Raw genomic sequence first — 26,108 nt, forward strand, 5'->3', positions numbered from 1 at the left:
CAAGAAAAAACATAATTTTCTGAGTACATTGCAAATGGTGGTCAATATTTAAATCATTTCCATTGGAAATATTACACTGCTGTAGTGGCTTCTTGACTGAGACGACCTTCATAGTCTCGACGTTAAGTATAATCTCATCAAGAATCACGGACGACAGATGTTTATGTTTATTTAAAAACTAAAATTATTATAAGATAAATCGTTATCATAATCGTGTATGCAATAGTAACTTAATGTCTACGAATGGTATTAAATGACAAGGATTATTTCAGCATCTTCAAATTGAAATGACTCCTTTCAACTTGATCTTGCTGTAATTCTTCGATTAATTTCTACATATAGTAAAAATATACGTTCCATTACTTCCCCGTGGAACTGAAGTAAGCGATGCTTTTTTGACAAATATGATATAAGGTTTTTATTATGATCAGTTAAGTTTAGAAAGGTAATTTATAGCTATATAAGGTTTGTGAAAGAAGATTAAATAAATGTTTATGAATATATTTTACCTATAATCAAGCTTTCCGGAGCGAATTCATTGTTAAATTGAGCTATCAGTTACATCAATTTATTTGAATATTATAGCTGCGGCCTAGCAATGCTCTACTTAACGACGTTTTTGTTCCTTTTGGGACTGACATTTGCAAATGGATACGTGGAAGACGAATACGACTACATTGTCGGTAAGCACTATTCGTTTTCTATTATTGAATTTTAATGGTAGTATGATAGTGGTTTTGGAACGGCTCAGTTGTACATCAAGTCAGTTGATGTTCTTCACGTTTTACGATTAAAGTGATAAATACAGAAAAGTAAATAAGATTTATCACTAAAGCTACTGTCGGCTTTATCATTGCAACCTGTATTGTGATTAGGCCTTGGTTATAAATATAACATTTATAATCTACTTATCTAAATTATATATCCCATGTAAAATATATTATTAAAAATTAAAATAATTTAAGTTCTTGTCAAATTTAGAAAACGAGCCAATCAAAGCGAAGGATACTTATGTCCCGCATTTTCGGTAAAAAATGTAGCTTAAGTATGTAGCTTTGATTTCGAAGCTAGTGACATCTGTTGAAAAAAAGAGCTACTTTACCTCGAGCCGACACTTGCTTTAAGTTCTTTATTGTTGGAATGCGACATTAGAAAGCATATTTTTCAACTACACAGATAAGTATCGGTTATGACATTTTAGACAAAGTCGTTATGAGTTTGTATATTAAAGGGACTCCAAAGTTCGGTGGCAAAATGTGTATAAAGTCAGTAAAGGCCGAGCGAGGGGTTGGGGGGGGGATGAAAAGCATGCTAGAGTTTAAATTAATATCTTTTAAAAGGGTTGTTTTCAGTTAATGGTGTTTCTTGGTTTTCTTTTTGGCACGAATTATTATGATGCAACATTAAGGATGAAATTGCGTCTTTCTATGAGGACCGCTTAGGTTTTAAAATAAGTAGTCCTGCTTTTAAATCCAAAATATAGTCTTCTGTTTTAAAATGACTAGAACAAATTCTCGAATATTTTGTTATGACTTTAGTTGAATTGCACTTTTCAATCCAAATGTCACTTTTAACAGGAAACCTACGTCTTTGTGTTTGGTCTTTTGGAATTTGTTGTTACATCCAAATACTGCGCAGTTGTAGCTCGACATTTGAGAGCTTTCAAATTAGGAAACCTGAGACGGAAGATTTATTTATTCATAACAATATTTATAAATAATATAATTAAAATCGTACTTACCATAGCTGTAGTAAAATTTTAAACGCAAGGCTTGAAGACGAAAACTGCGAGCGGGTTGCTCTCCTCTCTTGTTTCTCACGGAACGCGTTTCTTATAACCCACTGACGTCACTCAGGAGGGGAGCCCACTCTATACCCTTCCGACTATCACCTGTAAAGTTTTCCTCCGAAAACCGGGTCTATCAGCCAACCTAGTAGTGCATGCACGATTTTTAAAACCTTGACTGTTAATATAGTACTTGTTAAAATAATGGATATCTTTGGCCTTTGCTATTTATCCCCGATTTTCGGTGGTTAAAGATAAAATTATATCTATATCAGCTTATTTTATTTTGAAATAAATGTTTTGAAGGTGGAAATTCTCCATTTTCTTATGTAGTCAAGTTTGATGGACTTTTCGAAGATTTAGTTGTCGCTCTTTGTAGTATCTGTTATCCTTAAGAAAGGGTTTGTTCGAAATCTGACCAATTGATGATAAAAATTTAACCGATCAAATCTTCATTAAAATTCGAAGATCTTTGGTTAATATTATAAGTTTTCATCACGGTTTGGTCCGTCGATTTAAAAAACACACACATTTTGCGTACGAGTATTTATCTAGAAATGTAGGGGTTGTTCATATATAACGAAATGTTACTATATATATTTCAAATAATTTTCAATTAATAAACGTTATTCAATTTAGCTTACTCAAGATTTTGTTAATTAAATGATCAATTAGGAGTCGTCTATGAAGAGTTCTTACTTTGTATTTGTATCACCTTTCAAGGTAATAATAATAACATGAATTAGTATATATTAATCAAGCTTAAAAACTCGCTAAGACTCAGTAGGTTAAGCAGAGCTCTCTAAAAGTTTCAACGACAACGTCGGAGCTACCTAGACGTTCACGAAGAAAGATTCTACAAAATCCGTTAAGCTCGCCTTCATTTCGAGGGATAACGAAAAAGAACACATTACCGATACAATTTTAACCGATGGGCAGGTCACTTCCTTGATTAACAACGCACCCCTACAAAGATTAAATCCAATTTAACCGTGATTATTTTGCTTAAATTCGATTTAATCACGATTATGTTGATTACATCACTTTGAATCATGTTTAGAATGTTTAAATCTGATTTAATCATGTTTAAATGATTAAATCGGATTTAAATGATTAAATCATGATTAAAAAGATTAGATCATGATTAAAAAGATCAGATCATTATTAAAAAGATTAGATCATGATTAAAAAGATTAGATCGTGATTAAAAAGATTATATCATGATTAGAATGCTTAAATCACGTTAAATCATGGTTCAAATGTTTACATCTGATTTAATCATGATTGAATGATTAAATATGATTGAAATGATTAAATCCTGAATAAAAAGATTAGATCATGATTAGAATAATTAAATAACGTTTAAATTGTATTAGATTGATTAAATCATGATTAGATTTTATAATCTCGATTAAATTTTTTAATCTTGATCACCCTGATTTAATCACGATTATCCTGATTAAATCATTTTACTATGATTAAGACGCACCCAAAATGGAAGTGACCTGCCCCTCAATTTTAACACACTAAAGCACGACGAAAACAGAAAGGTGCTTGAACAGGACTAAAATAGAGGTGCAAAGTGACCAGAGTAAATGTAGCCCGAGTAGTCAAAGAAAAATTCCATGCATTTTTTAAATTTAACTTACATGTTTTTTCGACCTTTTCCTCATTTTTGGGGCCCTAGTTTGCTTTAACTTTGCGCCCCTTAAATATTGTTCATGACGGGCCCCGGCCCACCCGGCATTACCCGAGCATACGCCTTTGGACTAAAATGTGCTTTACAGTATTTAAGTATTATCTTAATACAAAATGTTTGTTTTCGTTGTTTCGCGTATACGTTATATTCGCAAATGTATACTCGTAACGATTTCTACTTAAACTATACAAGGCTTAGTCGCCTAGTGAACTCTACTAAATATTTGTTATTTCTTGTGATTACTGAATATATTTTTATTTTAAAGGGAAAAGAACCTTAGGTATTTCGTGTGGCATACCAACACTTCGAACATTGCGCGCTAGCTTCTAGGGCTTTAGACATTTTAGCGCTAGTGAGTCAAATCTTGCTGAAATTATTAGCATAAAAAACGACTTTAGGTTTGAATTCTAGGATTTCGATATATTTTTATTTCTGAAATATTTCTACTGATTACTTTTGAGTAGAAATCATTGGACAACGTTGCAGGCCCTAGAAATAATCGAGGCAAGAAATCATTGGTTCTACTTGAGACGTCGAAGGACTTCATTACGAGCCCTATATATCATCTGGCCTCATTACGGGCCCTAGATATTATCTGACTTCGTGACGCGCCCTAGATATTATCTGGCCTACTTTCAGGCCTTGTTACGGGTCATTGACATCAAAGGGTCTCGTTTCTGGCCCTAGATAATATTGGACCTCGTTTCGGGCAATACACATAATCAAGCCTGGTATCTATCGATTCGGGCCCTAAAGTTGATTGGGTCAATTTATCGGCCCTAAACATCAGAAATTATCAAACCTGGTTTCTGGCTCTAGATACCATCAGGTCTCGTTACAGTGCCTGGAGGTAATCGAGAATCGTTGCGGCCAACAAACAGTTTATTCTCGGACGGGCCCTAAGCCTCATCTAGTTGCGTAACGTTCCCTAAAAATTATTTAATGTAACACCCTTGAAATTATCTAGTTGGGTAACGGGCCCTGGAAATTATCAAGTTGCATAACGGGCCCTGAAAAATACCTAGTTTTGCAACGGGTCAAGATATGTAATTTCAATAAAAGTTCTTAATTTCACTGTTAAAGAAATAACCTTTTTCTAAAAGTCAAATTAAAATAATTTTTCTAAAAGGTGCCAATTACGTTTTCTCTCCAAAGCACATTTTAGGTGGAATAAAATAAATAGGTGCACAAAGGATAAAAGTAATTTAATATTTTTATTAAAAAAATTGTCGAGATGTTTCGAGCCGCGGCCCGTCATTCAGTCTGAATGACCAAAATATTAGGTAATTGTAAATATTGTACGCAAACGGCACTCCCAGCGGCAATTAGAAAAGCGTCTGACAGTTTCTATTTAATCCAGAAATACTGTGATCGTTTTGATGACTATTACTAAATACTACTATTTTACAAATATCTGATTTCGGAAATCATTATCGGTGTTTATTCTGGGAAAATGTGTGGTTACAAATGAGTCCTATAATGTTATTATTTCCGAATTTTTACCTCTCCGAGGGGACTTTTTACCCTAGGAGGGGTTATACAACCACCGTTTCTGTCTGTCTGTGGGTGGGTCTGTCTGTCAGGCCTGCGAATGCGTTCGCATTTTCGGGGCAAAGGGTAATCACTGCGTACCCAGTTTCTTAGAATCAGGGAAAAGGTTTTTCCAAAAGCGCCCTCTTTTTGTCATTGGGTGTAGTATAATTTTATAATCGGCCGGTATTCGAACCACTGATACAGTTACGCTTCACTGCCAACTTGTTCTAGAGTACTATTGTTTTCCTGTGATTGTTGGTAAATTATTTTTTATAACCAAAGAATTCTTGTGATTACCGGTGAATTCTGGATTTTTCTCAAAATATTTTTAAATTCCGCGTGATTACCCATGATAAGTTAAGTTAAAGTATAGGATATAGGTGCTGGCAAAGCTCAGTGCCATAGCGGCCCCCTTAACCCGTTTTTGGCGTGTTTTCACTGGGCCTCTGAATTTTCAGCTTTCACTCTGGACAGCCCTGTGTTACATTTAAAACATTTTCATTAAATACCTAAAATGCAGTGTTCCAAAAGCCTGATTTTTTGTCAAAATTCCAGAGAGTGCATATAATAAATATTTTTACATCATTCGTTTATTCAAATCTAAATATTTTTTGTGACCCTAGCGGCCAAGTTACCTTTTTATTGCATCTTGGACCATTTTGACTAAAACATTGGATAGATTAAGCTATCACGTAGTATTTTTTGGATGGTGATAATAATAAATATCGGAACGAAAACCATCTCAAAATGCAAAAAAATCAGCCATCTTGGACTGGATTTTTCTCCAAACGTTGCTAGCCAATTGCGTTTATCTTTTCACTGTGGGTTGACAAGATGTAATAAAGTAATAACGGTGCAAAATCGTCGCGATCTCCGTTGATTCGGAAACTATTGATAAAACAATTTCTTTAATATAGCAAAAAGCTAGCCAAGAATTGGGCGGTTTTTGGGCTAGATAAATAAAATGTTTAAAAAAAAATTGAAACTTTCCAAGTCTTCATTGCAATATTTTAAATCACGAAACGAAGAGCAAATCTGATATTCTAGGCCTAAAAATGGCAATTTTAAAATGAGTTTTTTTTACGTTTTTAATTTTTTTTTCAATGTTGTGTCACGAAATTTTATTAGGACACCTCAGATTCGGATTCAGCACTCCAAAAAAATATAGAATTTTCCGGGTAAAAACACAATATGGGTGGACTATTACTAGACAGAAGGAAATATTTAGGGTATAGGTTTTTTCCTTTTATTGATGGAGCCGCTACTTGTGTTATGAAATGTCCCTCACTTATACACCTGATTTGCAACCAGGGACGGAGTGGTGGCCTACTAGTCAGTTGAACATCTGAGCCTCACTGACCCCAACTCGTTCATTAACTAATATTTTTCGCGACCCCGTAGGATTTAACCAACTCTCCCGTGGCTTTCCGCACCTGATTCCTAGCCTTCTTTCTAAAAGACTAGCCTTTTTACCAGCTTTCGCTCGTCGAGTTTCGCATAATGGAAACATGTCGGTACTGGCTCCTTTTGGGGCCCTTGGCTAGAGAATGAAGAAGGGGCCCCTTAAGGGTCGTCCGGGGAGTATGGAACAAAAACTAAAATGGTTATTTATAGGGCAAAAATGACAAACGCTTTAGATTAAAAAAACATACCTACGTTACATCTAAAAAACCTCACTATCACATCACCTCACATCTCATACCTATCACCTCACAATATCACTTCAACACCTATCATCTGTACCTCACATATCACCTATCACTTATTATCTCACCTCATTTCACCTCACTGGCACACACGTATTAACTTTAACCTGATACTTATCACCTTAACTCACCTATCACATCACACTTCAACTACATCACACTTCACCTATCACATCACACTTCAACTATCACCTTAACTCACCTATCACATCACACTTCACCTATCACCTAATATCACCTATTACCTCAAACCTATCACATTACCTATCACCTCACACCTATCACTTCACACCTATCAGCTTTCCCTTCACCAGACGTAAATAAGATAAGTGGACTTTTCTATCTTTGGCTACTGCAAGACGTCCATTGACACCAGTAAAACCGGTTTCAAAATGAAAATTTAAAATAAGAAAATAGTTCTATTTTAGTTTGGCTCTTTCTATCTTGCTATAAAAATCCAACGTTATATTTGCTATTGATAATCCCTGAATGAACAAATTTGAAAATTAGACGCCTCTCCAGAAGCTAGAAGAGGGCCGCTTCTGATACTTACTTTTGCTATCACCTGTACCTTAACTATTACCTTTTACCATTCATCGTACCTATCATCTATCACCTATCACCTCACCTAAACAATACTTTAGTCGCAAGGAAGTCACTTGGGGGCCCAGAAGGTGACAGCAAGGTCATAAGTGTGGCGTTGACTTAGAAAAAGAAAGTCGAGAACGTGGTGAAAATTTCAGCATGCTACCTAGCAGCGTTTAAAAGTTATTAAAGGGATAGACATACATACATCCATCCAATCCATACAGGACAAACTGAGAAATATATAATAGATATTGTTACTGGATAACCTAATATGACCAACAGGCAGACAATTAAAGAAAATAATGTTTAAAAAGGCACATTTTACCTTTTCGGTTTGTGTGGAAAACCCCTGTGTTTTTCGTGAAATAAGACGGCAATCCGAGCAAAACCAAATCAACGCTTACGTAAGCTCGGAAATATAATATTTCGAATACAAATACAAAGTAAGAAATCTTTTTAGACGACCCCTAATTGATCATTTAGTTAAGCGCCCCAATCTTATAGTTCAAGAAACATTTGAATAAGCTAACATGAATAATGTTAATTAATTGATAATTGATTAAAAATAATACATACAGTAACATTTCGTTCTATAGGAACAACCCCTACATTTCTAGATAAATACTCGTACGCAAAATGTGTGTTTTTTTAAATCGACGGACCAAACCATGATGAAAATTTATAATATTAACGAAAGTTCATCAAATTTTAATCAAGATTTGATTGGTTAATTTTTTTATTATCAATTGGTCAGATTTCGATCAAACCCTTTCTTAAGGATATCCGATACTACCAAAAGCGACAACTAAATCTTTAAAAAGTACCCCAACTTGACTACATAAGAAAATGGAGAATTTCCACCTTCAAAACCTTTATTTCAAAATAAAATAAGCTGATATAGATATTTTTATCAAAAATATATGGTAACCTTTTAGTCTGTATGAACAGCCCCTGAAAAGCGGTCACTTATGAAAGCCGATTTCTGTATTTAGCCTAAAAAATTTAAGACCGACTTTCGGTGGCAAATAGCACGGTACGCGCGGCGAAGACTTTTTACCACCGAAACGAAAACACTTCAGATTTAGGGTGGAAATAGCATCCATCATTGATGAGACTATTTGCCACCAAAAGTCGGGGCTCGGTTCATGTCGGTGGGAAATAGCTTTGTCCGCGCGGCTTCGCTATTTGCCATCGAAAATTAAACACCACCGATTTTCGGTGGCAAATAGACTCGATCGCGCGGCGGTTGCTATTTGCCACCAAAATTCCCGAGCCCCGATTTTCGGTGGCAAATAGTCGTGGCCGCGCGATCGAGACTATTAACCCCCGACTTTCGGTGGCAGATAGCAATGGCCGCGCGGTTGCGCTATTTACCACCGAAAATCGGGGTATATAGACAGGGCGGAAATCTTTTACCTTTATACGGCAGCAACAAGCGTTCCCTTTTAACCAGGTAACATTTTTGACATATTAAGGCTCGGCAAAAATACGAAGTTGTGTTTACAGGTGAAAAAATTCCACTATTTCAACAAGATTTTATAAAAAATACCTGTTGGGTCCTGGCTCTCGGAAATATTACTTCTGGGCGATTTCCTGGGAGGATGATTTATTTAAGCGCCTACTGGGAATTTCAATTTCATATTTTGATAACCATGAACCAAAAAATAAATACAGAGATTGTCTAGCTAGAAGACAAAAAAATGGCTTCTAACGTTTGTTGAAGTGAAAGACGATAACTTAAAAAGATTGTGTCTCAATCCTGTTTTCAGACTTTCTAAACTCTCATATCTTTAAATCAGATTTATCCATAAAACCAGTTTCTCGCTACACTCATTCATTTGAAATTCAATATTTACAAAATGATAATTTAGATGAGTTCCTCTACGTGAAATCTAAATTAACGGATTTCCTTTAGCAGATTTCCAACCGGGCCCCTATGTAAAAGATTTATAATTTTTCTCAATAAAGCTATAAAATATAAAACCAATTCCTACTTAACTAACTTTAACTTAATTTTAATTGATTAATTTTGAACTTTAGGAACATTTTGCTTATAAACAACTAACAATTTTAAACTCTCACTACATATTTTGAGTATTTAAAAATTAAACATTTTTAAATTATTTTTTAAATTAACTTTCAAGTCTATAAATTGCTCAATAATCGCATTACAATTTAAAGAATTGTTTGAGAACTTCTTTTCTATACACAATATAGATTAATAGCTTATTTTTCCTGGTAAAGAGTTTTTCGTAGGTAATTTTTAACTCTTTTTAATACAGATAAAGATCTTTCGCCACTAGCGTTACAAATAGGTAAAGTCAAGTAAATTCTCAGTATAATTTCCAAATTGGGAAACGTTGATAACAGTTTGTGTCTATGAATAAATTCATTGAACTTCCCTCACTTTTCACAAAATAACTGAATTGCACCACCTCATTCTCAAGTTTTTCAACGTTTAGGTCGTTTTAGTATATCTCGCGAAGTCTTTTTTAACGCGTCTGAAAACGATTCAATATCGGCATTTACATTCAAGATCGGTTCGAATCTTACGTCCATTTTTTGTACACATCAAACCGTTTCTTTGTGTCGCTTATTAATATGTCGCGCACGACGTAATACAATTTAATTCCGAAGGTTTTGTAGTATGAGCTCTAGCGAACCAAAGAGTGTCTGTTATTCGTTTAATTGTCAGCTTAAAATAACTTTCGAGGACGTTTCATCAATCAGTGGAAGCGGAAAAAATTACTGAATAAAATTGAAAAATGAAGTTACTTCCAAACAACTCTCAGCCGCGTCAATTCCCACCAGGTTAAGAGAAAGGCTAGAGCACGGTATGAATGCCGCTGACGGACTATGCTTCTTCATTCGGTTAAGCAGGTCTTTGTATTTTCTCGACGTGTGAGCCGCACTATCGTTGCTTTGTCCGCGTCAGTCCTTAACATCTAATCCCAACTACTTAAGATACACTAAAATATCTTCTTCTGGGATTTTCCCAGTGTGAGACTTAATTGGTATAAATTCTAAAAGGTCTGTTTTATGCCATATGGTAGCACGTATGGAATAACAACCGTTCACTGATCGATGTGACTTATCTCCGGTGTTGAATCTAGAATTGTGGAGAAAAAATTCACGTCATTTACTTTTACCATAATTTGTTTCAAAACATTGTTATTAACAAAATAAATTCATCACATTTAGTGGAAGATAAATAATGAACATTGCCTTTTTCCAGGCTAACATACAATGCAATTGGCATTATGTTGATCAAAAAATATTTCGTTGGACCCACGAAAAGCGAGCCCGTAACTTGAGAGATATTTGATTATGGTCACTATACTCGTCTTCAAACTTGGCACCAGTATTTCTTTTCATTTATATGAGTTTATATGGTTGTGTAAATTTTCGTGTTTAAGGCTGAAGCTTGTTTCAAAAATATTTTACAAACATAACAAAGTAGTAAATCGTCTTTATGTACTTTTCATCCGTTGTACTATTCATAGCTTATTTTTGGGTAATTTTCTTTCTACCATATACTAACAAGAACAAGTCCACTTTGTGTATTATACATTTATTTAAAATAAAATAAAACGACTAGTTTCGTCATCCCATTCCGGGGCCTCATCAGGTCTGAATTCGACGTAGTTTCTAAACTGCTCTATAAAACCTCCGTTAGAGGGGTATTTTATAATAAAAACAACGGATATACAGGTTTTTCAGATCAAATTACAATACAAACTGAAGTATGAGATAATAGTTATAATTTATGTAAACCTCGTTTTTTATACAGACATTCGCGTCAATATTAACTGCATGACACGAAAACTAAAAAATAAAAAATTAAATTAAATTGAATAATAAAGAGCTTTATCGTGAGATAAACAATCAAAAGTTAATAATAACTTAAATTTTCAAACTATTAGTAAAAATTTCCGATATGATATTACCAGGTCCATTTTCTCTATTAAGTACTTTAAATTATTTCCAGAGATTTACTAATATTTAATTTCAAATAATTAACTGTTCTACTGCTTATTTTTACGTTATTAAATAATATTTCACGTTTTGATTTGGCAATGTGTTCGGCTAATGGGGATATAAAAGTTTTATTATTACGGACATAACCTTTCTGGTCGTTTCAAGAGAGCAATCCTATGTATTGAAAGAGCAAAATATTAAAATTTAAATATAACGCGCGCGGACAAACCAATTAAATACAAGTTCTTAATGAACTTCTCAGTGACAAGAACCCCTACACAGAAATTAAAAAAACCAACGAACACTTTAATTCCATCTGAATATAAGGAATTAGTTGGCTCCCATTAGTCTGCCCCAAGAATGTATGTCCTCCCCAAAGTTCATAAACCCGCTCTAAAATCCCGGCCCATCGTTGAAAATATTAACTGTTCAGCCAATCCAGCCAAACATTATAGAAAATGACATATTCGTGTCTTTCGGTATATTATTGCTATTCACCTGTTTCCCAGTCCAAAACGCCATAGAAACCTTTTGGCAACGCTTAATGGAAAATAACTTTAACTATTTAGAAATTAATTTACCTATTAGAACTCTGTAGAAGACCCGTTTCTTAGGGAAAACGATTAAATGTGCATACAAAATACAGGCCTCACAATGGGATCCCCTCCTAGCCCTTTACTCTGTGATATCTACCTAAACGAACTCGGAACCATTGCAAAATTGAACTCACAGTTTAAGAATCAATTTTGGAAAAGACATGTAGATGATAAACTTGCATTTTGGCACCATGGTTTAGAAATTTTAAATAATTATAGAAACTATTTAAACTCGATAGACCCGGCAATACAATTCACAATAGAAATAGAATCTAATAACCAGATACCGTTCCTAGAGGTCCTGAATAAAAAAAGTGCTGTACAATTCTATAAGCACACAAATCCATAGGAAACCATTCTCTGTAGCTACGCCCCCTTGCGAAATCGTAACACCCACCAACCCAAAAACATTGTCAGCGTTTTATTTATTTATTATATTAGCTCAAAATTAGCTCAAACGATTTTTATTTTAGACAATAAATAGCGTTCATAGAAGCCCAAGCTGTCAATCGCGGATATGATAAATCTATACTTAACAGAGGCATCGACCGCATCTCTAATAGAAATTTCAAAGCAAAAAATACTGCTCTTTTAAAGGACTTAAATTTATTAGGATGTGCTGTATTACCTTATATAAATAATATTTCTAACCCGATCGACAATGAGTTCACAAAAGAACACAATACACCTTGTTATAAACCTATTAATAAATGAATCGATAACCTCAAACAGCGTCGAAGAGATAAAAAAAGACCAACAACGTTTGGGGAAAATAAAAACATTTATTTATTAAATTGAACCGATTGGTGGTACTTCGCAGGAAAGGCCTTCTAGGCGAAGTTACAAGTTAATTTGCTTGCAATCAATACACAGTGTTTCGAAATCGACTTTTTAGTGACACAATTAAATATCAACTTAATATTATAAATGCATATATATTTTTAATTGTTGTTTGAAGTTGTATCCGAAAATATAAATTATATTTCGCTACCTGCCACCAGAGGGCCAAACGTTCCCTACATGGAATTCCACTGAAGTTCTTTTTGCAAAGCGTGTATAGAATTATGTTATACATCAATTTTAAGTTTGGTGAAATTCGGTTGCACAGATATTCTTTAACATGTAATCAAAGGGCCAATTTTGACCAAAATACGGCTTTTTCTAAAAGGCTTTTTATCCAAAAGTTGCAAGTTTTTGCAAAATATTTCATCACAGTCTTGTAGAACCGTTCCCTTAGGATAACTTACAAAAAACCTGAGCACCAATCACCTCCAAGTTTTTAAGATATATCAAGTTTTATCACATAGCTAATTCATGGTGTCTCTATATATCTTTTTTGCCTTTTCGTTACTATAAAACCTACTACGAAGGAGAAACCCCTAGCTCATTCTAATATTAGTAGGATTTTGTCGCGCTAGGCTTCAAAAAGGTTCGGTGCATGCGCAACTGTCCAAATGTAATTTTTGAAACTTGTAACTGTGAGGTGCAACGGGTACGCTACGTTAAAAATAAATATAAACAATTTTAACAAATGTCCGGGATTGACTATTTTGCATTTATAGCTGTCAGAACGGTTCTCTCTGACCTTTTTGACTATTTCGTTGAATGCTGAATTTCTGAACTGTCTGAACTTTTGGACTATTTTGCTATATGCTGAATTTCTGAACTGTCTGAACTTTTTGACCATTTTGCTGAATGCTGAATTTCTGAACTGTCTGAACTTTTTGACTATTTTGCTGAATGCTGAATTTCTGAACTAAAAATGTCAACAACGCATTTATAGCCGTCAGAACGGTTCTGTCTGAACTTTTGACTATTTTGCTGAATGCTGAATTTATGATCTGTCTGAACTTTTTGACTATTTTTCTAAATGCTCAATTTCTGAACTGTCTGAACTTTTAGACTTTTTTGCTGAATGCTGAATTTCTGATCTGTCGAAACTTTTTGACCATTTTGCTGAATGTTGAATTTATGAACTTTCTGACTACTTTGCTGAATACTGAACTTCTGAACTCAAAATTTCAACAACGCATTTATAGCCGTCAGAACGGTTCTGTCTGAACTTTTTACTATTTTGCTGAATGCTGTATCTCTGAACTCTAAATTTCAACAACGCATTTATAGCCGTCAAAACGGTTCTGTCTGAACTTTTTGACTATTTTTCTGAATGCTGAATTTCTGAACTGTAAATTTCAACAACGCATTTATAGCCGTCCAAACGGTTCTGTTTGAACTTTTTGACTATTTTTCTGAATGCTGAATTTCTGAACTGTCTGAACTTTTTGACTATTTTGCTGAATGCTGAATTTCTGAACTAAAAATGTCAACAACGCATTTATAGCCGTCAGAACGGTTCTGTCTGAACTTTTGACTATTTTGCTGAATGCTGAATTTATGATCTGTCTGAACTTTTGACTATTTTGCTGAATGCTGAATTTCTGAACTGTCTGAACTTTTAGACTTTTTTGCTGAATGCTGAATTTCTGATCTGTCGGAACTTTTTGACCATTTTGCTGAATGCTGAATTTCTGAACTTTCTGACTACTTTGCTGAATACTGAACTTCTGAACTCAAAATTTCAACAACGCATTTATAGCCGTCAGAACGGTTCTGTCTGAACTTTTTTACTATTTTGCTGAATGCTGAATCTCTGAACTCTAAATTTCAACAACGCATTTATAGCCGTCAAAACGGTTCTGTCTGAACTTTTTGACTATTTTTCTGAATGCTGAATTTCTGAACTGTAAATTTCAACAACGCATTTATAGCCGTCCAAACGGTTCTGTTTGAACTTTTTGACTATTTTTCTGAATGCTGAATTTCTGAACTGTCTGAACTTTTTGACTATTTTGCTGAATGCTGAATTTCTGAACTTAAAATGTCAACAACGCATTTATAGCCGTCAGAACGGTTCTGTCTGAACTTTTGACTATTTTGCTGAATGCTGAATTTATGATCTGTCTGAACTTTTGACTATTTTGCTGAATGCTGAATTTATGATCTGTCTGAACTTTTGACTATTTTGCTGAATGCTGTATTTATGATCTGTCTGAACTTTTTGACTATTTTTCTAAATGCTCAATTTCTGAACTCTCTGAACTTTTAGACTTTTTTGCTGAATGCTGAATTTCTGAACTTTCTGACTACTTTGCTGAATGCTGAATTTATGATCTGTCTGAACTTTTGACTATTTTGCTGAATGCTGAATTTATGATCTGTCTGAACTTTTTGACTATTTTTCTAAATGCTTAATTTCTGAACTGTCTGAACTTTTGGACTATTTTGCTATATGCTGAATTTCTGAACTGTCTGAACTTTTTGAAAATTTTGCTGAATGCTGAATTTCTGAATTGTCGGAACTTTTGGACTATTTTTCTATATGCTGAATTTCTGAACTGTCTGAACTTTTTGACCATTTTGCTGAATGCTGAATTTCTGAGCTCAAAATTTCAACAACGCATTTATAGCCGTCAAAACGGTTCTGTCTGAACTTTTTGACTATTTTTCTGAATGCTGAATTTCTGAACTGTAAATTTCAACAACGCATTTATAGCCGTCCAAACGGTTCTGTTTGAACTTTTTGACTATTTTGCTGAATGCTGAATTTCTGAACTCTAAATTTCAACAACGCATTTATAGCCGTCAAAACGGTTCTGTCTGAACTTTTTGACTATTTTTCTGAATGCTGAATTTCTGAACTGTAAAATTCAACAACGCATTTATAGCCGTCCAAACGGTTCTGTTTGAACTTTTTGACTATTTTTCTGAATGCTGAATTTCTGAACTGTCTGAACTTTTTGACTATTTTGCTGAATGCTGAATTTCTGAACTAAAAATGTCAACAACGCATTTATAGCCGTCAGAACGGTTCTGTCTGAACTTTTGACTATTTTGCTGAATGCTGAATTTATGATCTGTCTGAACTTTTGACTATTTTGCTGAATGCTGAATTTCTGAACTGTCTGAACTTTTAGACTTTTTTGCTGAATGCTGAATTTCTGATCTGTCGGAACTTTTTGATCATTTTGCTGAATGCTGAATTTTTGAACTTTCTGACTACTTTGCTGAATACTGAACTTCTGAACTCAAAATTTCAACAACGCATTTATAGCCGTCAGAACGGTTCTGTCTGAACTTTTTTACTATTTTGCTGAATGCTGAATTTCATAAAACTATCTTTGGCGTATGACTTTGGTGAAACGTAGTCTTTGCACTGGCGAAAATTAATTAAATTCCTTTAATTTGAGCCAAGGAAAAATCATTGCTTATAAGGTAACTATTCTAAACAATGAAAAAAGTTTAAATGATAATAAAACAGAATTGTACGTGATTTAATGCGTTTTATCATTTTTCTTTACTGTTTTCACACTGTTCAATAAATAGATATAATTTTGATGATTTTTGGTGGCTTTCATTTCCAAAGCAACAAGCTTAACTAGAACTTAGTCCATTTTTATTGAAGTGAGCTAGAAATTTTACCGCGGGTCTAAACGTTCATTCATGAACAACGTACACAATTTTTGATACTGAATTTTTTAACTTTCACGTCGGCTTTCAGTAGGGGGAGGGCAACTGATGGCTTTAAATGGTGGTCATACTGCTTAAATTTATTTCGTTATTAAAAATAACATCGGTGAAAATAGAAAAAAGTTGAAAGTACCTTAAGAATTGTTTTTAATTGTTAGTGTGTACTTCTTTTGGTCAATGAAAATTGAAAACTAATAAGTTTATAAAATATCTAGCCTAAAACTCTTTTAATCCGTTTGCAAACTTTTATGGTGGCGAATAACAGTTTCACGTGGTATTTAATCCTCAATTCTTTTTGCAGTCGGAGCAGGTTCTGCTGGAGCCACTTTGGCGAGTAGACTTGCAGATATAGAAACAGCCAAAGTTCTTCTGATCGAAGCCGGTGGAAAGCCTTCCGAAATAAGTGAGATCCCACTGTTGGCGCTCGATCTGCAAGACACGGCTGAAGATTGGAATTACACATCGGAGCCCCAAGAATTCGCCTGCCAGGGATTTCAAAATAAAGTAAGACAAGATTCCATATAACAAAATTACTCAAACACTGTTTTCAAGAAAACAGTGTAAAGAAAGAATTAAGGCTGTGGTGGTAGGGTTGGGTAGTTATATATTTTGGATCATCTAGAAAATATTTTACCTATATGTATATTTTATCAATTTTGAACCTTTTAACGGTTACCTTAAAATGTGAAAACGTTATGTAAATATTATCAAAGTTGATCCATTAATGGTGTTCGTTGAAACTCTAAAGCGTTGGGTTCTTACTCTGATTTTCTATTGGAATCGACTGCTACACTGTCGTAACTCTTTTGAGTACTATTTCCTCAAATGTTGAGCATTGTGAGAGTAAAGACTCTCTTTTCAAAAGACATTTGGCGCGCGACCCAGTATGCATACACTGATTACTTAAATATATGTTTTCTTGTGATTATATCAACTAATTACTGAGTAAATTCACTGAGTGTTCACGCAATAAACGAGTATTCACGAGTGCTAAGCCTAAATGTATTTTACATGGCTTTTTACCGCCTGTTTACTCACAATTATTACCGGGGGTCTGGGTGTGATCTATAATAACGTAATTCACCATCGAAATCGGTCTCTTCACTCTCTGTCTGCAGCCAGAGAAAACTTGAGGTACTCAGTATAAGGAGACGTCATAAGGCATTGTAGTCTTAACGACCTGGTCGTTAGAGTCATCACATATAATGATGACGAGAATATCTTAGCAAATTACGAAATCGTCGAGCCACAAGACTTGCCTCTACTCTCTGCAAAAGCGAATAGGAAGGCTGTGATGTGAAGGGAATCGCTTAAGAATTGAATCTAAGTATCGCACCGATTGAGAAACGAGATAGTTTTAGTATGGTTACGAAACAAAACCGTTTAGGAATTGAAAGTTTTACAAAAATACCTTTACTTAAGTCAAGAACAAGAATAAACAGTCCAGCCTACGTTATCGTTCCAAGAGCTCAATCACTTCTAAAGTTGTTTTCCAAAAGTGAGGCTAGCGCCAAGTCATTGTCTTACAGGAAACTAAACATCTTTACAAAACTCCAAATTAAATATAATTATTTTAGCATACGTATTATTGGCTATATACAAAAATAGGGTATATATTTTCTAACCAAGTAAACAAAGCAACGGAATTTCTCAAAATGTTTCTACAAAACGCTTCAGCCAAAGGAATCACGAAAATACAAAAACACTTAGTGTCGAATTTCGAATTGAAGGTAATGCAAGAAATAAAATTTGGTAGGGCTTTTCCGGTGATTTCTTCGTGAATACCCTGATTATCTCAAGATTATTAGGAGGTTATTATTGAATATATTTATTTTAACAGATAGTTTTTTATTTCGTTTTTATATTATTATTCCTCCAATGATTACCGATGAATTCGTAAGATTATTTTAAGTTCTGTGTAAAGATCGAAAAATTAAAGTGTAGGGCATTGTTAATAATATTAATTATTAATTTTCCAATTAAGATATAATAAATCATACAAATCTTCTGAAAACTGCATGACCTAATGAAGGGCTTTTCCTAGAAATGTTTTTACCCGCGGGGGAAAGTGCTAGGAGGTTCCAGTACTTTGAACTATATGATTTACGCCAGAGGCAACAGGAAGGACTTCGACGACTGGGCCGCGAACGGAGCGACCGGATGGAGTTACGACGAGGTTTTGCCCTACTTCAAAAAATCGGAAGACATCAGAATAACCGAAAATATTGATCCAGGTATGAAAGTTTGATTAAAAATTTAAAATAAATTACACTTTATTATAATAAACCGTTTGTTATCTTAATAACAAAGATTTATACTCCGTTTAAATGTTACTTATGTACAGTCCCGGACAAAAGTTCCGGGCCGTTTAGTTTTTGTTGCCATTTTTTTGTAGTTCGAGCTGGAAATTTCAGTGATAGCTTTTTGGAAAGAACAACATCGTGAGCATACAAATCTTTAAATATATTTGCGGTAACGAATATTGCGCCAAAATGAAACCGGAAGTGGTCACACCCCTCGAAGTCAACTTCTCATAATTCCCCAGGAACGTTTCTACAAGGGTTGCATTATACGCACTGAATCCAAATATCTTTACAGATTTAAAATCGCTGAAGTATTTCAAAAGATATTAAACAAACAATTGAGCTTTTAAACTAAAAGTTTAACCCTAATGTTATTTATGGAGTGAACATTGTAGCAAAAGTTAATACGGTAAAACAATACTGTTCACTACCACAACATGTTTAACCTAACCTTTGTTTTTTTATGTCGTAAGTTATGAAATTTCGTATTTTTATTAACAAATCACAGAACTGTTCGGTTTTAGTAAATACGAATTTAGATCATTGGTGACCGAGACTACAATTATTTTTCAAATCAAAGCCATAACCCATGGACAACACCTTGAAAATAATTTCCTATTTAAAAATTCGGTAAAACTCTTTCGTCGTCGTGTGTCCATTAAATGTCTTCTCTAATGTAGGCGCACAATATTAACAAGTCAGCAAGCCAAAATATACCTCTCCTCGGAAGAATGGTCCCTAGTGGTATTAATTTCTCGACACGACCCCCAAAGATATCTCCGCAATTCAGAGTTATTTACGAAAAACGTATTCTCGGTTTAAACCCAGCCCGGTATAAAATTTTAATATTAATTTAAATAATTGAGACGAAACAATCGAGTTTAATTTATTCAGAATATTATAAATTAAGTAGTTACAACAGCGAGTTAGACTTACTAAAACAATGCACAATTGAATTTAACCCTTTTTACAGTACATGTTTATCAGTTGAATATAATACTAAGCAAATTTTAATGAAAGAAATATCTACAGATGGTATTTGTATTTTTCTCGCTTACGAAATACTTGCCGCATCTTTAACGCTCATTATATTTCAACGCTCGTAGACTTCCAGTTGACGTTGTGACACATACCGCGTGAAAAAAACCAATGCCGTCCAATTTCCTATATCATATAATGACTCGCGCACCCAGGAAATCATTGACTGCGTTAGAAATCGTAGATATCCAAATATCCACTCAAATATATTTACAAGAAGCAAAAACCTTACCATCAACAAAGCACAAAGAGCCACTTGACTAACCGCCAGCTCTTAAAGCAATTAACGTTAAATTATCTCCTTTGAATTAACACAACTATATATAGGTCGTTAAAAATACCCGTAAATAAATAACAAAAAAACTAACAAAGTGGACCACCCACAGGGTCTACCCTTTAACCCTCTAATCTCGGCTGACTGCGCTAAAACAAGATTTAACCTTTAAAATTTCATTCGTAAAAAAACCAGATTAGGCCATCATAAATTCATTAATAAAAAAAGACTTTATTACCTATTATGCTTACGATGGGTGTCTTAATTTCAGTGAGCCTAAGCAGCTATCGGTGGTTCTGTGGTAGAGCGCTCGACTGCCAAGCCGAATGGCCTGGGTTCGAAACCTGGGTGGCGCATTTGTTTTTAATCAATAGAGAAACGCTAAATTAGAATTTCTTCGATGCAATAATTTCAATTTCAATTCTATTTCAATTAAACCAAAATTTCGTACTCTATTAAATACGCTTCCGATAAAGCTGAAGGTCTAATTTTCAATAAAGCTTAACAAGTGTCGGTGGTTCTGTGGTAGAACGTCCGCCTGTCAAGCAGGAGGTCCCGGGTTCAAATCCCGCCCGATGCGATCGCAAAATGATACTAATACGATTTCCGTGTACAACTGGTGGAAACCCTGCCATTGGACGTTGAGAGGTAGCATTACACTCAACACTCGGTCCGTCCCAAAGTCATTAGGAAGAAGTAGGAGAGAAAACGCCCATACGAACACAACAAACTCAACATGCACAACCATCAAAACACAAACACAACAAACTCAACACTCACAACCTACGCATAAACATTACAAAAACGTAATACACCGAACCGTCACGACGGTGAGCGAAAAAACACCATCCAAACCAAACCGCAAATGATTCCATTAACGCTCACCGTCACACGGTGGTTTCGCCAACCCTTCGAGAAACTGCGCACGCAGTTATTACACTTTGCACCGAAAATGCGAACGCGTTCGCAGGCCAGACAGACAGACCCACATACAGACACGGTGATTGTATAACCCCTCCTAGGGGACATAGTCCCCTCGGAGAGGTAACAATGGGGGGAGGGGGTGAAAAACGCGTTAAGAAATATGTCGATAAATAGTGCTTTTATAGGTATGGAATTTCGAATTTTTCGTAAATGCATATATAGAATAGCGTCACAGTCGAACCTTGCCGCGCAGAAATAATGCTGTCGTATTTACTTTATTGTAGAACTAAGCGACGAAAAGAGTTTTACAAAATTTTTAAGTGAAACATTCTGCAAATTTAGAACCAAATAGGAAATTATTTTCAAGGTGCTGTCCACGGGTTATGGCTTTGATTTGAAAAATAATCGTAGTCTCGGTCACTAATGATCTAAATTCGTATTTACTAAAACCGAACAGTTCTGTGATTTGTTAATAAAAAAAAGAACATGTTGGGGTAGTATTGTTCACGCCATAAATAACATTATTGTTAAATTTTTAGTTTAAAAGCTGAATTGTTTGTTTAATATCTTTTGAAATCTGTAAAGATATTTGGATTCAGTGCAACAAGGCGCGTATAATGCATAGGTTTCTTCTAACTTAACTTAGCGTATAATGCAACCCTTGTAGAAACGTTCCTGGGGAGTTATGAGAAGTTGACTTCGAGGGGTGTGACCACTTCTTGTTTCATTTTGGCGCAATATTCGTCAACGTAAATATATTTAAAGATGTGTATGCTCAGGATGTTGTCCTTTCCAAAAAGCTATCACTGAAATTTCTAGCTCGAACTACCCAAAAATGGCAACAAAAACTAAACGGCCCGGAACGTTTGTCCGGTACTGTACGTTGTCTGCCACTACTAAGATATCTTATCTTTAGATGTCATCCATATCAAAGATTTAATTATATAACATAAGCTTAAGCTTTTAACTAAAACTGGTTACTGAAAAAATATATCATTAAAAGAAATCGGAAAATGACTATCTTGGAGGTTTTCTTTCTTGTCTTGGGTCGAGCTCCGATCTGCTTCGCTACAAGCACTTCTTAAGGTTGGAGACTTGGGATCAAAAGCTATACGCAATTGTATCTTCTTTTTTCACATCGATTATCCAGTCCTCTTCTCCATTTTAATAATAATAATATTAATTATCAGCTAGGCTAATACCCAAAGTTATGCAGTTTTTAATGCTATAACGTTGCTTTCTGGGTTTTCAATTTTTCCAACGAGTTATCATGGAGAAACTGTGGGATTGAAATATTCATTGGTAATTCATAATGTTAAACTAAACTTACGCGTAATTAATAGTTTTGCTGGTCTCTATAATAATAATTCAATTCAATTCAAACTTTTTTATTCTGTATAAAAACATGTTAGTTAAACACTTTTAAAATTTATACAGGGTTAGTTTGTTGTTATATTATTTTCTAAAACGTATATTGAAAAAAAGTAAAAAACGACACAAATTAAATAATAATAATAATAATTATAATACTAATAATAATAATAATTTGTCAGTTTGCCCAATAAACGCCTAACTGCTTGACAGATAGGATTAAACTGAAAAAACCAAATAATAATAATAATAATAATAATAATCAGCTAGGTTAATACCCAAGGCACCACCCTAGGCCTAAGTCATCAAGTGATTTTTTTAATTAGCCAATGGTGGAGTATGGTGGGCTAACAAGGCTTGATAAGCATCTTCGTATTTCTGAAACTTTTAATTATCTTAAATTTTGAATAAAATGCGAATTAGGGCAGCGAATACAAATAGTCACCAAGCGAAGCCCTATGAAGAAAGGTTTTGGATACGAGGGATACATTGTCATGCTAAAGTGCTTTCGCGATTTTTGAAATAAAAATTCGACAGAACTAGAATTCCTGGAGCTAACGAGCTATTTCTAGAGCAACAGCCAAACCATCACGACCGAAAGAACCAAGAATTTCGATAGTTCTCTAGACCAAAGCATTTGGCCTTCTTCTATAATTCAGCCTGAGTGACGGCGCAAAGAGGTTCTATAGGGGAAGAAGACCAATACGAAGTCGCGAGTAAAATCCCAAATCACTGTGTGTCCTCTAGATAATGGTATCAACGACAAGCCATCCGGTTGTTGGTCATCTTCTCGTGAGAAATCAGGGGGTTCAAAATTTACGGGGTAACAAGAGCGCGTTTTATATTGTCATTGACGCCCCCTTTTCAGGAAAGACGTCTGAGCTCTTTTTTCAGCTCAAAACGTGAGTTCGGAAAGAATCTACATGGTTGCCACAGTTGTAAGCGTGTGGCACCAAAATTCGAGCACTAAAACGAAGGCCGGCAATCCTAAAGGAGTCGTCATTTAAAAGCGTACCCAACAACGGCGACAGTTCAGCGCTTAGCCAACACCGGGAGTCTTTAGAAGCTCATATTTCCATTTATTTGTGAAAAGCATTTATTTATCTGCATATTCTTAGTACTTTGTAGCACAGTTGGTGGCTTAAGTATATTCGACAAACATTGGCAAATAATTGATAGGTAGGTTCGTAGGTTATATGGCATTTTCCGTCAATTAAATGATCCAAACATTTTACTCTTCCGAATAATAACTGTCATTTTGCTCTGTTAAACGTGATTAACGTATCTGAAAGGCGTTGTAGTACCATTTTCTCTTCCCGTGCCGTTTACATTTCTGTCGTAAATCTCAAGTTTCTTCAAAATGTTCATCAATCTTAATGTAATCAGCTAGGCTAGATTAAGTCATCAAGCGCCTTTTAAAGCCTTTAATTTAGGTGGCCAGGTTAGAATGCGTAGGAGGGTGGTGGGCTGGTGACAAGCCCTTCATGCCACGCGAGTCAGCAGCTCCCTAAACTAACTATTACCGTTAACCTCAACAAGTTTTTATGGAAGGGGAAACCGCAGAACTCGGGGGTAAACCCCTTAAACCAGTGGGAAGAGAACTTGCAAACTCAACGCGGAAGTAGTAGTTCCGAGTTTCCATCCAGTGCCACAAGCTGGGATTGAACCCTAACCACTACGCCATCCCACCTTTAACCCACTGAGGATCAGTGCTTCTTACAACGTGTACTGAGGTTTTCGTGCATTGTTGAACAATGTGTGCCTTAATACACTTGTAGAAAATTGTATTTGCTTCTGGTCATTTCACTCTTGAGTGATATCTCACTAGACCTCTTCTACGATATCCTACTTGACATAAAGACCTGTTTTGCTGTAGCAAACGAATTTCAAACTTCGGGGTTTGGTTGTATCTTACCAGGCAGTACAAACAACTGTACATACAACCACATACTTTCTCCCTTTACCCGCGTTAATTATAGCTGACTGTCAAGTGGTAGACGTTCAGATGGGGTTTGGTCCCTTATTTCGACTACCAGCCTATCACAAATTAACTAATCACACTTATCTATAAGATTAGGAATTCTTCGACAAACCATATAAAGCTGTAAATAATTCTTCCCTGGTCAAGATGGCTCCATAATGGCTGTAAAAACGATCTTTATTATACGGTAATTCCCTTGATCTGTCATTGAAAGTTAAAATTTAACTATGTCATATACTTGAGGACACATGAAATATAACAAGGCATTAAGTTTATCATTTTCATCACTCCCGCTTGCCGGAACCTCCGACCACTTCAATGTTTCTAGAGCTGATATTTAGAAAGTGGCAATTAAAGATTTCACCCCTTCACCGTCTGAGAGAGCATCAGCATCATGCTCACCGATCTATGACCTCGATCCTTTATAGATGGTCCCTGAATTAATAATAATAACCCAAAGCATCGTCTTAGTCCTAAGTCGTCTAGCGACCGTTAGTGCGTTTAAATCAGGTGGCCGGGTTACAATGCGGAGGAGGGTGGTGGCACGCCTTTTATACCACGCGAGCCAACACCTATCTACACTAACTATTAATGTTAACCTCTACAATTTTTTACGGAAAGAGGAAACCAGTGGGTTGAGAACTGCAAAGAAGGAGAAGTTCCAATTCTTCACCCAGTGCCACAAGCTGGGATCTAACCCGGCCCCTCTTGCTGCGAGGCGAAACCACTCCACCACCCCACATTATTATCTAATTGTCAAGTTACGGTTTGACACTCAAATTTCCCCAGTTGAAAATTTGGTGAAAAAAATTATAGCCAGTTTTAATGTGACTTAAAATGTTTAATAAAAGTGCATACAGAGCGCAAAGTGTCTCACAAGATCCATGCCTGTACCTTGTCCGCCATCTCTAACAAAGATGCGGAAATATATTGAAATTACACATAAGAAACGTATTATGTTTTTTAATTTCAGAATTTCATGGAACCAATGGGGAATTAACAGTTTCTTCTATTGATTACCAATCGAATCTTGTAAAAGCCTATTTGGAAGCTGGTAAACTGTTGGGCTATCCAACATTAGATATTAATGGGAAAAGTCAATTAGGTAAGTAAATGTGGTACATTTTCCAAATTATATATATTTTATTTAAAATAATATATTTTAATATTGTACACAATCAATATCATTGACTTTAAATTTTTATTCTTTTATTAAATTACCAGTAGCCAAATAAGATTTTAATTATACATTTATGACTATAATTAATCGAAAGTGGAATTGTTTAAATATTCGTTGTGCCTTTTTGATAGTTTAAAATTTACCTACAGGGTTCACTCCAGTTCCAACTACAACCAGGGACGGATTAAGATGTAGTACCGAAAAAGCCTTTATTCGTCAATCAGACCAAAAGAAAAACTTTAATGTCATTACAAACGCTTTGGCCACAAAAGTAAATTTAAATGATTGAGCTTTTTTCTAGTTAATCTAAGTTTAAAACTTGGTTTCAGTAATAATAAATATTTTTAGTTATTTATATTGTCTAATTCTTATGAAGATTAACATCCAGGACAAAGTAGCTCGTGGCGTTTTCTATAAAGTTGACGGAGAGATCCGTCACGTTAAAGCCAGGAGAGAAGTGATCGTGTCTGCTGGAGCAATTAATACGCCTCAACTTCTCATGTTGTCCGGAATCGGACCTAAAGAACACCTTCGTGATCTAGGAGTACGACTATGCCGGATACTTTAGAGCGTCTGAATTAAAAAAGGGTGGCTTTTAAAGTAAAACGAAAAATGATTAACGTT

At 35.0% G+C, this 26,108-nt stretch overlaps 1 protein-coding gene across 1 annotated transcript in view; it reads left to right on the forward strand.

Annotated features, from left to right (window-relative positions):
• The first annotated feature begins 289 nt into the window (after positions 1–289).
• The window catches only part of LOC149943288 (glucose dehydrogenase [FAD, quinone]-like), a 31,826-nt gene continuing 6,007 nt past the window's right edge, over positions 290–26,108 (forward strand). The window contains exons 1-7 of the mRNA XM_090177988.1: positions 290–380; positions 586–683; positions 16,715–16,917; positions 18,458–18,647; positions 25,278–25,409; positions 25,634–25,755; positions 25,861–26,028. Coding sequence (XP_090034114.1) covers positions 599–683; positions 16,715–16,917; positions 18,458–18,647; positions 25,278–25,409; positions 25,634–25,755; positions 25,861–26,028 — 900 coding nt within the window. The 5' untranslated portion in view covers positions 290–380; positions 586–598. The remainder of the gene's footprint in view (positions 381–585; positions 684–16,714; positions 16,918–18,457; positions 18,648–25,277; positions 25,410–25,633; positions 25,756–25,860; positions 26,029–26,108) is intronic.

Source organism: Leiobunum rupestre, chromosome 6, assembly GCF_980474605.1.
Source record: "Leiobunum rupestre chromosome 6, qqLeiRupe1.1.hap1, whole genome shotgun sequence".
In the NCBI taxonomy this organism is placed as follows: Eukaryota; Metazoa; Arthropoda; class Arachnida; order Opiliones; family Sclerosomatidae; genus Leiobunum; species Leiobunum rupestre.